General features: G+C 31.4%; 1 protein-coding gene across 1 annotated transcript in view; it reads left to right on the plus strand.

Moving 5' to 3' along the window:
- LOC115879226 (glutamate receptor ionotropic, kainate 2-like) overlaps window positions 1-18,033 on the plus strand; it is a 107,331-nt gene that overhangs the window by 63,533 nt on the left and 25,765 nt on the right. The window contains exon 9 of the mRNA XM_030895927.1: window positions 15,507-15,591. Coding sequence (XP_030751787.1) covers window positions 15,507-15,591 — 85 coding nt within the window. The remainder of the gene's footprint in view (window positions 1-15,506; window positions 15,592-18,033) is intronic.

Raw genomic sequence — 18,033 nt, forward strand, 5'->3', positions numbered from 1 at the left:
CGATTTAGTCTTGAATGGATATGTGGTAGAAAATATAACTGTATAGTGATCGGTAATATCTGTTCTAAAAGTATAGAATTAAGCAGTTCATTTGGAATTTGAGATTTTATAAATATGTGATCTATGCAAGAGCCTGATGCTGGTCTAGTAATTGTGTTTATATACGACACATATCCATGTTCATTCATTACATTCATATATTCGTTAACAAATCGTTCAGATGTATCGTGTAAATTAATATTCGTATCCCCTACAATAATATTCAGCTGACCCTTATCAGTATTTCTAGAAAGTACTGTTTCTAAGTTTGTGATGAAGTCATATGGATCTGTAGAGGGGGGTCTGTAGATTGCAATTATCTCAATTATTTGGTTATTATTGGCAATTATCTCAATTATTTAGTTATATATATTTCAGTTCAATTCATGATTTTACCAATGCTTATTCAAAATTGTTTTTTTGTCAATTTTACACATATTTTATTTTTTTCTCGAAAACTATAAGAGAGATGAGAGTAGTTTTCAAAAATGTAATAATTTTCACACTTTCCAAATGATCCGGCAACGCTGTAACGCTGATAATATTTTAGACAGATGGAACACATGTCTTTATATTTGCCTTTATATAAAAATCAAAATTTTTAAAACAATCCTATCACCGGTTCTCCTATTACCATCACCGGAAAGTCGGCTACCACTAGCGACTATATAGACAGATAACTTTTGAGCCATAAGGATATTTCGAGATTTTTAATTTTCTCCTTCCATTATAAGCTTAAAGCTACCTAAAATTCAAAATTTGAAGTTTGTGACACATCTAATAGTATTTTAGAATTTTGATGACGGCGACTGAGTCACTGGCGAAGTTAAAGAAGTTTGACTAGAAAAAAATCATAATCCTTGAATTATTTTTTAAGATATGTATTTAATATTTTACCATTCAGAATATTAACGAAAATAAAATAAAAAAATGACGCCCTGAGGCAGCCTCAAACTCGGGCCTTCCGGTGTACTAGCGGAATACTTTCGCGCCGCGCTATCAAGCCTTGCTCGATATTTGTTCAAGCCTAGCATTTAATATATTAAACTGAAAAAAATAAAAGGGACTTGATTACAAGTTAAAGTCTGACTAGAAAAAAATCATAATCCTTTTTGGTACATTGATATATAAATAAAATCAGAAGAGACCGCTCCGATTAATACCAGTTTTCTACCTTTTCTCGACTGGAAAGCCAGTTACCGATACCGGCTAGACAGCTAACTTTTAATCTATAAGGATATTTCGAGATTTTTCATTTTTTTCCTTTGATTATAAGTTTAAAGCTACCTAAAGTTCTAAATTTGGAATTTGTGGCACATCTAGAAGTATCTTAGAATTTTGATGATCTGTCAGTGAGTCAATATCGAAATTAAATAAATTTGACAAGCGATAATTCATAAACTATGAGGAATAATTACTAGATATTTTGGTAACCTAGCCAGCTATAGTATGTCTTCAAGTGTAGTAAAAATTAGTATTCTTGCTTTATCCACAACGAAGTTACAGGGTGGTCAAAAGTGCCGCTACCTTCGAGAAAAGGATGGTACGGCTGTGCTCGAATTGGCGGGGGTACTGCGTGCCCTCATCTAAAGTGTTTCTTAGGTAACTCCTTTTAGATCTCTACCTAACTAACTAACTCCTTCTACTAGTAGAAATGTACCCTTTATAATGATATGGTATATAATAGTAAGTTTTATAATATATTTTATAAATTTATTACGTTTAGATATTCAAAATAGCTTTTTAATTATATTTTGGTTTTACGAGACTAACTCACGATACTCAGTCCTTTGAAATAATATTTCAATCAGCATAAAACTAAAATACATGTTTAAAACAAAATAATATTCTTTAATAAAAGGGTTATGCATTAACAACAGCATTTAAAACCAAAAATTCATATCTTTTATTTTGTCCAAATATACATATTTGTTTTATTGGGCACAATGATTAAATCCTTTACCGGATTAAATTGAATTTTGCTTTTTAAATCTGCTGGTTTGGTAGGTACATAAAAAACAACTAAATCGCTTTTGGCCCTTTTCAGAACAGTACATACATTTATATAGCATCATATACTATTATTTATTTAACTTTTGTGTCCACAGTTTTATGTAAACAGAATGTTATAAATTCAGTTCTGTTTTATGGACAATTATTTATTTTTTATTAGTTTAGAATAATAAAATTCTACCTATTTTTATATTTATTACATGACCCATTTTCTATCCTCCAATGACATATATTCCCTCTTGACGATTCTATGAAATTGCTGAGAGTATATTCAGCTAATTTAGTTGTACCTTCTTAAGTTAAAATCCTTAAGGTGCGTATTCATTATCCGCACGAACGAACGAACGAACGAACGAACGAACGAACGAACGAACGAATGAAAGTGCGGTATATTTAGACGGGGACCGAACGCATGCGGCCATTCGTTCGCTCGTGCGCTCGACCATCCGCTTCGAGTCCGTACATCAAAGGCGTTCGCCTGCGTGCGCTTTCAGATTTAAGGTGCGTATTCATTATCCGAACGAACGAACGAACGAACGAACGAATGAAAGTGCGGTATATTTAGACGGGGACCGAACGCATGCGGCCGTTCGTTCGTTCGTGCGCTCGACCATCCGCTTCGAGTCGGTACATCAAAGGCGTTTAGACGTCATGGTACAAAGAATACAAGCACAGAATATCTAGCTACGCAACAGAAAAATACTCGAAATGAAAGAGCTAAAATTGCACAAATAGAATACTAGATGGCGCGACAATATCATAATCAGAATATAATTAGAAATTTTGAACTTTCGGTTTTGGATCGACGGATCGTCGACGACCTTATAGATCGGCTAAATACGCACAGTTGCCAGATTCAAAAAGACTTGAATTGGCATCCCATTCTTTTTATTGTGTATAATGCAGTATGCGTTTCTTTCTATTCTTCTTTTCTTGTCAGATACACTTATATTAATTATTCCTTTGGCTATTAAAAAGTTTTAAGTATATTATTACAAAACATATACATTTTTAATATACACTAACTTATAACGTTAACTAAGAAAATACCTTTAATTACCTTTAAAATTAATAATATACAGGGCGATTGATAGTGATATTTATTAATGCTGGAACGTTAGTAATGAAATATAAGTTTAATAATAATGGAAATAATTTATTAAAATGCAGTACAAAAAATGTTAACTGACTAAAAAATACTATAACAAATTACTTCCGTTTGCCACGTTATTTATATAGACCTAGGTAGATTTTAAAAAGTGACACAGATACAATTAATAATATATTAGTTCGGCATAAAAGTTGCTGTCACGACATCGAACAATAAATTAAAATTCGTAAAATAAATTAAAATTATAAAGATTTGTTTCTTTATAAAGAAACGCAAGTATACCAAATTTGGGCCCAATCGAACTCCAGGAAATGATATCATAATAGTGTACTATATTATGGTACCACTAGATATGCTTTGAGGCACCATAATATTGCAATGTCACCGAAGATCCGTAGTATACCAAATTTAAGAACAATCGAACGCCAGGAAATGGTATAGTAATATGGTACTATATTAAGGTACCACTTTATATGCATCATAGTACCATCATATTACATCAATGTCACCGAAAATACGTAGTATCCGAAGTTTAAGCCGAATCGAACGCCATGTACGTATAGTACCATATTATGGTACCAGTTGATATGCTTCATGGTACCATAATAATGCAATGTCGTCAAAATACGCAAGTATATATCAAATATGAGCTCAATCGAACGCCAGGAAATGGTATTGAAATATGGTACTATATTAAGGTACCACTTTATATGCATCATAGTACCATCATATTACAATGTAACCGAAGATACGTAGTATACCAAGTTTAAGCCCAATAGAACGCCAGGAAATGGTATCGTAATATGGTAATATATTATAGTACCTCTTATTATACTCCATGGTACCATAATATTACAATATCACGGAAGATACGTAGTATCCCAAATTTAAACCCAATCGAACGCCATGTACATAATATGATACTATATTATGGTACCAGTTGATATGCTTCATGGTACCATAATAATGCAATGTCATCAAAAATACGCAAGTATATATCAAATATGAGCTCAATCGCCAGGAAATGGCATTGAAATATGGTACTATTTTAAAGTACCACTTTATATGCATCATAGTACCATCATATTACAATGTCACCGAAAATACGTAGTATACCAAGTTTAAGCCCTATTGCCGCCATGTACCTAATATTGCTATGTCATCAAATATGGTACTATAGAAGGTACCACTTTATATGCTCCATGGTACCATAATATTACAATGTCACTGAAGATATAGAATACCAAGTTTAAGCCCAATCGAACGCTATGTATCGTAATATGGTACTATATTAAGATATCACTTGATATGCTTCATGGTACCATAATATTGTAATGTCATGAAATATAAGTATATATCAAATACCGTATGATACCGAAAAAAAAGGCGTCCAGTTGGCTGGAAAAGGACGATCGATGACATTTCCCATATAAATTTACATATAAAATGACAGCGATATACGTAGCCATCGCTAACGCCGTTTTTTCCCGATTATACGATATGAACTTAGTATGAACACAATCGAACGTCAGGAGGTGGTATCATAATAGGTGATTTAGTGTTTTTATTTTGCTGTTTAACACCAAAGGTTCCAACCCTCAACTGTAATAGTAGAACAACACTTATTATATTGTCGCCGAATTACAATGAAAATTCAGGATTCAATTATACAATCAAACGTCAGGAAGTGATTGTAATTTAGCTAATAAGATTTAAGTCCAACTAACATAGCAAATTGAAAAAAACAGCTCTGATCTATTTTAATATGTTTAAATGATGTAGCAAATTTGAAGGTAGTCGTTATCAGGAAGTATTACCGTATTACGATATGAATTACACAATGGCAATACTGCACAAAATTCTTTTAAATTTTGTTTGTAGAAAACTGTTTTCTTTTAAATTTATTGCCCTCTATTATGTAGTAGCGGAACTACCGCATCAAAATATCTGATTTGGAGACAGGCTTTAAAAGCCTGTCTCCTTTTGCTACCTACAATTTTATACATGTAACGAGGCTTCTGTTGCGTAGCTAGATATTCTGTGATACAAGGTATGATCGATAGCGGCTCCAATTTCGTTCAGTTCGCGCATACCACCTATGACGTCACTAGGAAAATAATGAATAAATAAAAAATAAAGAAAGTTGACAGGAGATCTGCATTTTTGAGGTTATGGTTAAGAATTGTTTATTTTTAAGACTTTTTAGTTCGTTTAATTTAATAATTACTAAAACCAGCAGTTCCAAAAATATATTTAAAAATAATAATTATCTATTAACATGGATTTGGACGATAGGTAAGAATACTAAATTTATTTCTATATTCGGTATAAAATTGTTTATTAGGTTTTTAGTTTGCGATGTTTATGGTAAATAATTTTCATTTTCATTGCCTCTGAATTCACATGAGGACAGAGTTGAGGATATCTATGGAAAAGTAACCACAAGAGGAATTGTTACATCATTTAAAAAATATTGGGAAGTTTATTGTTTCCCATCGAAAAGTAGAAAATGCCAATGCAGATGAATGTATTGTAATTGTGATAGAAGTAATTCCAAGGGTGAAGTTTATTATGATTAGTGGAAGTAATTCCAAGGGTGAAGTTTATTATAATAAGTTACCTGTGCTTCTTTTTATATGTAGATGTTTCAGGTTTTGAGAATAAATCGGTTGAACAAAACCCAAAATTTAGAGGAAGTATGTGCATACCCAGAATATGCCCATCAAGGATTATATAGCTCAAATTTCCTTTAATGGTAGGCAATTATTCAATGCAAATTAACTTTTTAAGTAACTGAAATATTAAATAGTTTACAATTTGGTATATCATTAAAAATATATTACTTTTAGGTACAATTAGGGCCCGATACATTACAAAAAGTAGAATACCTATTATTTTATATTAAATGAGGTATTGTACCAACAATCAATTTATATTAATACCGGAGATTAAAAAATAACAGAATAAATAGTTCTTTTTTTTATACTACAAAAATAAACTATAGAATACAACAGTATTTAAAAAAATAAATAAAACGTTATGTCCCGGCCGAGATTCGAACTCCGGTCTCTCGCTTCCTAGCCCGACTCCTTACGCACTGCTTCACAGTAACTTGCTTAGCGATAATTCAATGACGGTATATAAACAAAAAAACAGGTTTATAACAATATCTTGACGATTTGAACTGGCGCGCGAATGAAGAAATGCGTGCGGTCTTCTCGTGCGGTTCTATCGTGCGGTCCCCGTCCATACCACTAGCGAACATTCGTTCGTTCGTTCGTTCGTTCGTGCGGATAATGAATACGCACCTTTAGATATTAGGCATATGCGTCTTTAATAAAACTGACCTTTATTTTTTTCCTAGAATTCGAAAATCAATTAATATATAAGATGTTCCATTAGAAAAAGCACAACTTTGATGTGTACCTTTTTTTGGGGCCACCCTGTATAATGCTATACATAGAAGACCAGGCTAGTAGTAACATAGCAAGTTGCCGGACGAATTTACGTTTACCTGTTTTGCGTTCGTACTCGAGAGTCACTGCCGGCTAGTCGGCTGGTCAGGCAGTACGCAGTTACAGTTGTGCTTGGACGGGTCGGTCGTGACAGACTAGGAGTATGACGTGAGGAGTGCCGTGTATTTATTATTTTCATTTTAAGTGTTTACCTTCACTTAAGGTAACATTTAAAATAAAAATACTTAAATATTTATTATTTGAGTGTGTTTACAAGCCAAAACTAAAAATAAATAAATTCTCTATGCCAAAAAAAATATAATATTACTCTAAATAAAAAAAAAGTTATAACAAGTGTTCAAAAAGACCACCTTCTTGTGCTAGACAGAACCCTAGGCGGTCGTAAAATCCCCGTCTGACATTGGCTAACATATTAGGGCTAATAGTTTGGAAAGCCTCTCGTATTTTTACTTGAAGCTCATCCAGATTATTAGCCCTATTATGACCATACACTTTGGATTTTACATAACCCCACAAAAAGAAATCATTGGGAGAAAGATCTGGTGATCTAGCGGGCCACAAAATAGTTCCATATCCACTAATTAAACGGTTGGGAAAAATATTGTTCAAATATCCTTGAACAATACGGGCATTGTGCAGGGCAACCACCTCAGCAATTTGATTACTTGAAAACGTGGGATTTTGATCCGCGGTAGCACAAACGAACACTTGCTTTAACTCCTGTTCTTGATTAATCAACACATCAGGCTTTTTGTGTTTTTGTCGGGACACGCACCCATGTGTTTCAAAATTATTAATAACTCTTGATATAGTAGATAAAGATGGAATTGGCCTGTTTACAAAAGTTTGTGGAAAAATTGTTTGTATATCCCGATAAGATCTGTTTTGGAAATACCATTTTACAATTTGAATTTTCGCACTTCAACTTCATAAACATCCATTATTTTACTTAAAAAATAAATTTTACACGAGAACTGTCACGAGAATCTACGTATTTGTTTTGGCTATTAAAAGACGAATAAATACAAATTCTGAAACATTCTTATCACATATCGACCTATTTTTATTTTATCGCATTTTTTCGCCTTCTTTTTATCCGGCGGACGGGTATACGCTAATTCGTCCGATTCTGCCTATGTTACTACTACGGTGGTCTGTATATTTTTATAAAATGCTTTCAGTTAACCTACATATGCTGCCAAAATTTCATTTCGATATAAAGTTTCGTTCTGCTTGGAGCTTCCGCAGCGTATGAGAGGCGCCCGCCACCCTGTATATACTCGTTTTTGCTCATAACACATAACTATATTACTGGACGTTCCCTCGTCATAAAAATTAGCAGCATAACATATTAAAGAATAATAATAAATAATTTAACCAAGTTTAAAATTACGATGCCCTCTGATAAAGGAAGTGTTAATTATTCTATTTCTACAAGAGACTGGAAGATACTGTATTCATCTTTTAATAAAAGAAGCTCTGTTAAATTGTATCACGTCCAGTTAAAATTACTAAACTTAAACAAGCGGAGTTCCTCGCCTCGAGGGGCTTAAAAATTTAATTCCTCCTTAATTATACATATTCAGGTTTCTTTTCCGGTGTATACTTTACTTGGTAGAAAATTTGAACGAAAAAAAAGAGGAAAAAAGTGTTATCTTTTAATTAATTTTCTTTGTAAAAATGAAAGCTGTGCAAGAATATATGCAAATTCGTAACGAAATATGTTTTTTGTGAAAGCGTTTCGAAATTGACAGTTTTTGATATTTATTTTAGATTCGAAATGACTAGTAGTGGGAACTATCGAATGAATACTATCGAAACATTCGATAGTTGCAATTCATTCGAACAATTCGATAGCTACTAAGAAAACTTTCGTTGAAAACTATTCGAATAAAAATTATCGAATAGATGCGTCATCTGCCTTGAAATATTGTATTCTAGTAAATCGGCAGCAAAAACCATTCATTTATAAAATTCATTCATTTATGAAATTCATTTATTCGTCAGGATCGATTATAATAAAATATTAACTGGATTTTAGTTGTCGCCCGGCGACGTAGGTTTCTTTCCGAGAAACCCGACAGCGGTCGGTAGCAATGCTATGAAAGAAGCCGGCATCTTTGATTTTTTGCGGAGTCATATAAAGATAAGGACACATTATTTTTTTTATTGAGGTGCTAGTATTTACACAGAAAATACATTATGAAGGGCGCTGTTGCCATATATTGGTATTAGTTGATATTAGCAAAGAATGTTATTGTTTGGCTTTAGTTAGTTAGGGATAGTATGTCTATATATTTTGCATTTTTTTTATTAATATTCTGTTGTTACATTCTGTAATAATACTTGTTATTTTGGATGTAGGAAAATGATTTTTAATGTTTTTAAGCAAAGACTGATTTAGTAAAAATAATAATAACAGTAATAATTTGTTATACCTATTAACAACAAAATTTAAAATAATTTAATATAAACATTTTTTACGTAGTAGCAAAATATAAACAACAAATTAGATGTCAAAATTATTTATATTAGATCCTATTTAAAAATAATATAGTCTTTAACTTTTTTGGCAACGTTGGTTTATTACATAATAATAATTACAGAACTAATTTGTTATATTAACAACAAACTTTCAAATCATGAATTATAAACATTTATTAATTTTCTAAGCAGCATGCAGTGTAATGGAAGGAAAATATAAATAAAAAATTAGAAATCAAAATTATTTATATTAGGTACTTTATGTTACTATTTAAAAATAATATTTACTTTTACTGGCATTTACTTTAAAAAATAAATGAAATATTTGTTCGCAAAAAACTACATGTAAGAGAATTACATAAACAAAATACAAACATCGTTAACATTTTTTTTAAATTGGCACGTGTAAAACTTTCAATTTAATTTTTTCACCCCATAGTTTGAGTTCGATAACCCCATTTACTTAACCACATTACTTAAATATGATTATTAAGTTCCACTAATTCATATTATTAAAACATCTAAAATACAAATAATATGTATTTTTAAAATTAATTCTAAGTTCATCTCATCTCTCTTAAAAATTGCTACTTCTCAAAATTTCCCAGTAAAAAATAGACCATATACCATATAAAATAAAATAATTGAAAGATCGGGCTACGGAAAATCACACAAATTTTCGAAAAAATTTTGACCACCTGCACACGCACACAATCGTCAATTAAAAAAAACTACTATTTTAGCATTTTAAATATTTTAATAAACGCAAAAATAGCACAGTATTTATAAGGCGAAGTTATAAAAATTTGGAAGAACTAATAATGCACTGACGCACACAAAAAATCAAACGAATACTAAATTTCATTTATCAAAAGCATTCGATAGTCGTGGCTCAACGATAACCATTTAGTCGCACGGCGAGGTTGTCACATATGCTTTAGTATACAAATGAATGAATGATTTTATTCGAATAAAACCATTCGATAGTTGAAATCATTCATTCAATAACCATTCGATAGTTTAATTCATTCGATAGTTCCCATCGCTAGAAATGACATTCTTTTAGGCACTAGTATCTAAAAGTGACACTTGTTTAGGTACTAGTGCCCAAAAGTAAAAATGAAACGTTAGAAACAATGAAAATATTTATTTATTATAAATCTTAAAGGTACAATTATTTAAATTATTAAAGTGAATATAAGAGGCATCCAACTTTTCGTCTCTAAGAGAAATGCAAGTTGTAGGAGTCGGAATAAGTAAATTTCTTGTACTGGCAATGCTGGTAGCTTCTGCTTCTACGTGAACTGCTTTTAATTTCTTATTTGGCATATCTTTCTGTCAAATGATTCTTTTTGCTATATCGGTTTTCTGTTCAATTGAATTTTCAATGTAACCTTCAGCAACCGAGCTTGATCGCCAACCTCCATGTCGCTTTAAAACTGTTATGTCCGCTCCTGAACCTGCCAGCATTGTTGCAGAGCTGCGGCGGAAACAATGACCAGTGTATTCAATGGCGTTGGAGAGTCCTGTAACGTTTTCTTGACACAATGCAAACGGCAGCTTTTCGCCTTTGCGAGCAGTCGTAGGTTCGTTTTTTTATTATATTAGACAAGGACAGTAATTGGTGGATGAAGTTAGGTCTTTAAAATGAACTAATACTTAAGAATAATAAGTAATCAAAATTTAAATGTATGACATAAAAAAAATAGTATCACTTGTTCTTTTGATTAAAAGCCATTGACATATTAATATCTATTAAATTACGCAAAATAAAAAAAGTTAAATAAGTACCTCAAACTAACGCAGTTCATGAACCTTGTTATATGCGCACATAATTCCGTAAATCAATCAAAAGTTAATTAAATAAATATGTCAAGTGACACCATCACAAAATACTTGACAAGATATTAAAATATATAAAAATTTGTATATTTAAAATGATATCTAATAATTACATAATTAATTACGTAATTCGTCAACAGTAAGTAAATAGATTTGAAATGAGTTAATAAAAAAATATGAAATCTGGCCTGATTATCCGGTGCAATTCCAGGCTTTGGCTCGTCCCTCTAGATGGTGTGTGGATGTTAGGTGTGGGAGCTCATCCCCAATCTACCACAGCCTCGAACAGTCCCTTACAATACCACCAGCCATGTGGAAATCAAACATGGATCATAGATACAGGCTCTCGTACCTCAAACCACCAATCACGACATATAACTCGCCATGTAACTGGACGGTAAAACCCTGGAAACGACACAACTTATGCACAAAATGCATTTTAGCAATTCTAGAACTTACCTCACGATGCTGAGGGTTTACTCAAAAATTAAATTCATGACAGGACAACCAAAACCACGTTTAGAAAATCTGTAAAGAGATAAGGTTGAACCAAAAGATCAAAATACCACGAAAATACCCATGAAAACTTAAAATTGATCCCTTCCCCAAATGCCAGGAACCATTAGGACTACATTCCAAAGGTTAATAGGGTAAAAAGGTTGAAGCTTTCTCGGATGACTTCGGATAAGTATGTCGATGTTTAAGCCACGAAATCTGAATCAAAAATGGTGACTTCCGATAGTCAAAAAGATGCTCTAGTTCAGGGGTGCAACTTTGTTCAAGTTAGCAACCGATCGTTTAGAAGCGATGTCAAAACCAGATCGATACTATGTTCATTGCAAAACTATTGTCGCTCAAATGCTGCGAAATATGGTATCACTATCACACTCTTGCACACGTGTCTAGACTGTCGCCTCGCCACAAAGCGAGAAATCAGAATATCGCTACGAATCGATGTTGCTACTGAACATAGTGCATCAAGCTACAAATTACTTTGCTATCGCTTTGAAACATGAACAAAGTTGCACCCCTGCGCCGACAAGGGCAAGTACGATCAACAGAGTATCCGAAATTAGTCAGAACTAATTCGGTAGGGTGTATGTTGGGTTGCCAATAGTATCGTTTTATTAAAATGTTACAGTCCAAGAAAAATATTTTTTGGCATTGGCCCCAATGGTATTGATTCCAACCGGCAGAGTACAGCATTGATTTTTTCGATACGTCAAGAAAAATCGCTGATGTGTCACATTGAGTGGTCGAAGTTTTGCGTACTTACAAAATACATGTAAGAAATTGATATCATCTATTGGTTCCTCAGTAATCATAAACACTCTTGGAAAATGAGTTTTTGTATTCGGAATCTTCACACTAATAAATGACTGACAATCTTTAATGGCATCTACGGCCAAAAACGTGATTTCTTCCCTCCTACATGCTCCAAATACTCCAACGATTAAGACAGCTTTAGCTAACAGGAAGTCTTTTCATCAGCTTCTTTCATAAAGCGTTCTATTTCCAGTTTTGTAAATACTTTTGATTTCTTTGCCTGATATCCGGAAACTTTTCTTTTTAAAAATGCAATAAGGTTTGTGAATTTGCTAATATCTACGTTTCTGTTCAGGTACATCATGGTGCAGAGCATCAAACACATATTTACTCCACAGAGTTGACGGCTCTAAGGTAGTGGATAACTTCAGGAAATAGGCTAGCAATACCTTTTCTGTGAAATTCTCAACATGTTTTTCTTTGACCCAGGTTTCAAAGTTGTAGGTGGTCTCGTATAAGATTTTCGACTTCTCGAGCACTAACGTAGATAGCGCAGTTTCAGCAGCTTGTTGAATATCCAAAGACTTGTCATTATCACTCATTTTTCACAAAAGTGTTTCACATTTCTTTGTAGGAAATACGGCAACGTTTGAACCTGTCAGAACTTTGTCATTAAACAATGCATAAACAATGCTTCAGAAACCGATTACCAGAACATTTTTAAAAATGTTTAAAAAAGAAATAATAATAATAGCATGAAAATCTCAAATTATCCGCTTTCACAAAAATCTTGTATGAAATTCGTTGCGAAAAGAGTGTTTTTAAGCACTCGACGGATTGTCCAACTCGGCTTTCGCCTCGTTGGACAATTTTGCGTCCGATGCTTAGACACATTCATTTCGCATCTTGTTACATAAATAGCTATTTCTTTATGAAGAAAAATAAAACGCATTGTATATATACAGGGTTGTTCACCACATACAACACGGAGTATTGTAGCTAAACGATGAGATTTTTACAAATTGTAAGTTTGGGGTTCGTTGAAGGACTGTTAGAGCTACAATTTAAAAATATTTTTACAAGATACAGAGTGTCCCAAATAAATAAAAAATATCAAAGATGTATTTTTTTAAATGGAACACCCTGTATATTATTACATTTTTAGTTTCTACGATTAAAATAAAGGTAAATTTGATTAAGGTTTATTATACTTAAACATTACGTTTTTGAAATATTTTCAATTTTGTGAAATTGCAGTAAAAATTTTAAAGCTTTATTTCTCCAAGGGTATCAATGTTTTTAATACTAAATATTTAATGAAGTTTATTTATTGATCAGTTATTGTGTTGCAATAATAAAAATAATACTACTTTATAGAGAGTGTCTAAAAATTTACTTTAAATAATTATTAACTTCAAACGGCAACAACTTCTTTAATTTAAATAGAATGCCCTGTATATTTTAGGAGAATCAGATGCACAATTAAATTGTCTATCAAATTGCATTATACCATTTTTTACCTATCCCTTCAAGTTTTAGTAGAAAATGCATTTTCTTATAATTTAGACCTCATTTATCAATATATCCATGGAATATTGACATTTTAGATTGTTTTTAAAGCAACAAATGTACAAAATGTACAGACTAGTAATATTATCGTTTTTAGCAAAACGATAATATTACTACCCGATTAATATGCAAAAAGAAAACTATTTAAATCTTTATAAAAAGTATACCATTAATTAAATATAACACCATTATTTCCGCCCATATACTAATTAATGGCATACTTAATTGTGTTCGTTAATAAATTATTATAAATAAATGTGGATTTTTGAGTTAGAAATCAATATAATAATAAGTTATCAAATTAAAGTCTTTGTTGTTATAAATAAGCATTTATTAAAAAATGAGATATCATTTTTAAGGTGTTACTTTTTATCACACTGTCTAATGCCCATACAAAATTCAGTTTTTTAGTATTTGGAGCAATTATTATTAATCAACGCAAACAGTCAGTTAATGTAGTTTGAATACTGAAATCATATTAATTGGTCCTCTTTAACAAATATTTAAACAGTTTTTTTTTATTTTTTAATAAAATAAACAAATTATATCGACAATATTAGTATCTGTACTCTTTAAAAATGTGGTACATCTTTAAAAATAATCTAAAATGTCAATAGTCCATGGGTATATTGATAAATAAGTTCTAAATTACAAGAAAATGTATTTTCCACAGAAACTTAAAGAGATAGGTAAAAAATGGTATAATATAATTTGATAGACAATTAAATTGTGCATCTGATTCTCGTAAAATATACAGGGTGTTCCATTTAAATAAAACAAGTTATTGCCGTTTGAAGCTAATAATTATTTAAAATAAATTTTTAGACACTCTGTATAAGGTAGTATTATTTTTATAATTGCAACACAATAACTGATCAGTAAATAAACTTCAGTAAATATTTAGTTTTAAAAACTTTGATACCCTTGGAGAAATGAAGCCTTAAAATTTTTACAGCAATTTCACAAAATTGAAAATATTTCAAAAACGGTAAGTTTTAAGTATAATAAATCTTTCAAATTTTTACCTTTATTTTAATCGTAGAAACTAAAAATGTAATAATATACAGGGTGTTCCATTTAAAAAAATACAACTTTGATATTTTTTACTTATTTGGGACACTCTGTATCTTGTACAATTATTTTTAAATTGTACCTCTAATAGTCCTTCATCGAACCCAAAACTTACAATTTGTAAAAATCTCATCGTTTAGCTACAATACTCCGTGTCGTATGTGGTGAACAACCCTGTATAATTCATTCATGTTTCCTACTACGACAAATGCATACTAAACCAGAAAAGATACAAAAATTATTAAATTAGAGAAAATTTGCGTTTTGCTGAAACCTAACAATGTCATCTTTCGAAACAAAACAAAAACGATTGCTTCCGAAGATTGGGAAATATTTTTGCCACAATTTTCCCGATTTCTTTTTTATCTTTTCCGAATTTATTTCAAAAAATACGACAACACAAATTTCACAATACCATTACTATTTTTCCTGCTTACAAATTCTTGATTACAGTTGGGTTTGTAACTTGAAAATAATACCGCATGATCCAAAAAAAAACGGCGTTCGGTTGGCTTAGAAATAAACATCGATGACATTCCTCATATAATTTTACGTATAAAATAAAATGAAATTTTGATTTTAAACATATAAACATTTTAAAAGACAATAAAATAATACTAATTTTTATTGTTCAGAAAGCCGATCTTGCAGTTTGTGACTTAACCATCACATATGAGAGAAGACGTGCTGTCGATTTTACAATGCCATTTATGACTCTGGGTAAGTTCAGATACTATTATTTATTTATTGAAAGAAGAAACACATATTTGTTAAGATATACAAATATTAATACAGATTAATTCCACTTTATAAAAAACCTTAAATTTAAGTGCAAAACCACTTGTATATTCATAATAGATTATGTAATATCAAATTTACATTAATAACTTCAATACTGGCGGCATCTAAATCGTTCCCACAGCAATAAATGGAGTGGACAAATGACGACTACACGGAAAAAACCAAATATGTCACATTTTCATAGAACTTAAGATAGCGACGTTGAGCGATACAATTTTATGGACAAATGTTAACGTCATTCGAAAAAAAAGAAAGCAATAATACGCTAAGTCCCAGAGATATTACAGCTTGCTTATTTTGCCGTACATAGGAAAAACCAGAGTAGTCCACGCGTAAATGGCAAAAACCAGAGATGTACTGACAATATAGTAATAAAAGAACTTAAAAAGAAAAAAGAACCACTAGAAACGACAATTTCGGTATCCATCGATGCGACTATACTGTTTACTTACCAAGGATTTAAACAATGTTTGTGCTGGCGTACTTGTTGAAATTGATACGTCGTGTGAGCGCCACACTTGCCGATGTTGTTTACAAAGTGTGGACTGGTGGGGATACTTGCCAAGTACGCAAATATTGGCGTACTTGCCAAGTAGACCAGTCGTGAGAGTGCGCCTTTACCCAAGTAGCAAATTTTATTTTATAAAGGCTGTATAAACAGCTATGTGATCATTTTTATAGGGTACTTCAATTCATATAACGTGCTATAAGACCGTAATATGATAGCTTTACAACCAAAAAAGGCCTATTTTTATACAACCGTTTAGTAGTATAGAAGTTCTATAAAAAGGGTATACAACTCTTATGCAACTATTTTACACAGCGTTATATAACTATTATAAAACTAGTGTTATTGTGTATTACGTGGTTACATCTAAGAAACAGGACAATAAAAACATTTGATCATTTAGCGAGGTAAAAGAGTATTTTATTTTTTACCGAAGAATATTAGGAGCAAATTATATTTTAAGCGTGTCGTAAAATAAATCTAGAGGATGTGGATTGTTAAAAAGGAGACTCGACGGTGAAAATGGTGGGTAGAGCTAGAAGGTACAACAAATAATATAAAAAATCATTAATAGGGTTTGAAAAGTAGGGACAATTTTTGTTGCGCCGAAAATTTTACTGGTAGATTATAGGTATGTATTTGGCAAAAAATTAAAGCGCTTTAATTTCGATTAAGGTTTACGTATAAATTTAAACAATAAAATAAAATAAAATTTTCAAAAATTCTTGTTTTTAATTTAATTGAACAGTTTATTACTGTATGTGGGAATCTTATCACAAAATAGTTCTCAAAAATAACATTTTACAATTTATTTTGATGTTTTTAATTTTGCTTCATATAATGGCGGCCATAGGCCATACAAAAATTCTGCCTTAAACATGGTGAATTATAATGCAATAATATATTTTATTATAAATGAATCCCTTAAATAAGTCTTTGTTGTAAAATAAAAAGGTATAGGATAAATATCTATCATTACGCAGAATTTCCAGGCACTATAGAACTATTTTTGACATTTTGAGATTTGTGACAAATAGATGTTGCCAAATCTCATTAGATTAGTATTTAAACTAACAAACATGATCAGGTTTTCATGGATTCATGCACGCAATGCATTTCATGCATGCCCGACGAGTGAGCGGCAACCTAAGGACTTGGAAAAACAACAATAAAACAATACAAACACTACTACAGTAAAACTTTTACATCAACGTGGCAACAATGCTTTGAAGGAACCAGACAACCCGAGAGATTTTGGCTTTTGGGAACCCAGGGAATTCTCGGGATTATTTGCCGTAATTTCGATGAGTTTTTTCTTACATGCTCTTTATAACTACCAATGCGTTTGTTAATTTTTTTCCAACTTTGTCCAGAATTCATAATAGCTCTAATTGATTATACTCGTACGTAGATATTACTTTTGCCATAATAACAAAATAAATAACTAGGTATACCATTTAATTTAAAATGAGGTTATATTATACATTCCCAGTTTTATAATGCAGGTATTACAGCGAATTTATTTTGTTAATCACAATTTTATCATATAAGGCTATATAACTAGTGTTGTATACAGCACCGTAGTTTAACGCAATAAAACATTCTATCATACAACGTAATACAACTTTAATAAGACAAGTTTAAGTAACTATTATATGATCTTGTGACTACTAGTTATATGAATAATATAGAACTCTTACATGGTGGGTATAAGAGTCTAATAAAATAATATGTTTGTTATCATATAGCATTGTCTTATTAAGTGTTATATCATACTAAAAGAAATTATCGTTTAATGCGTTATAGGATACGTTGTAAAAACCACTAGAAAATAGTTTAATATGACAACTTTT

The sequence above is a fragment of the Sitophilus oryzae genome, unplaced genomic scaffold, assembly GCF_002938485.1.
Source record: "Sitophilus oryzae breed Bouriz unplaced genomic scaffold, Soryzae_2.0 scaffold_1576_pilon_pilon, whole genome shotgun sequence".
Taxonomy (NCBI): Eukaryota; Metazoa; Arthropoda; class Insecta; order Coleoptera; family Curculionidae; genus Sitophilus; species Sitophilus oryzae.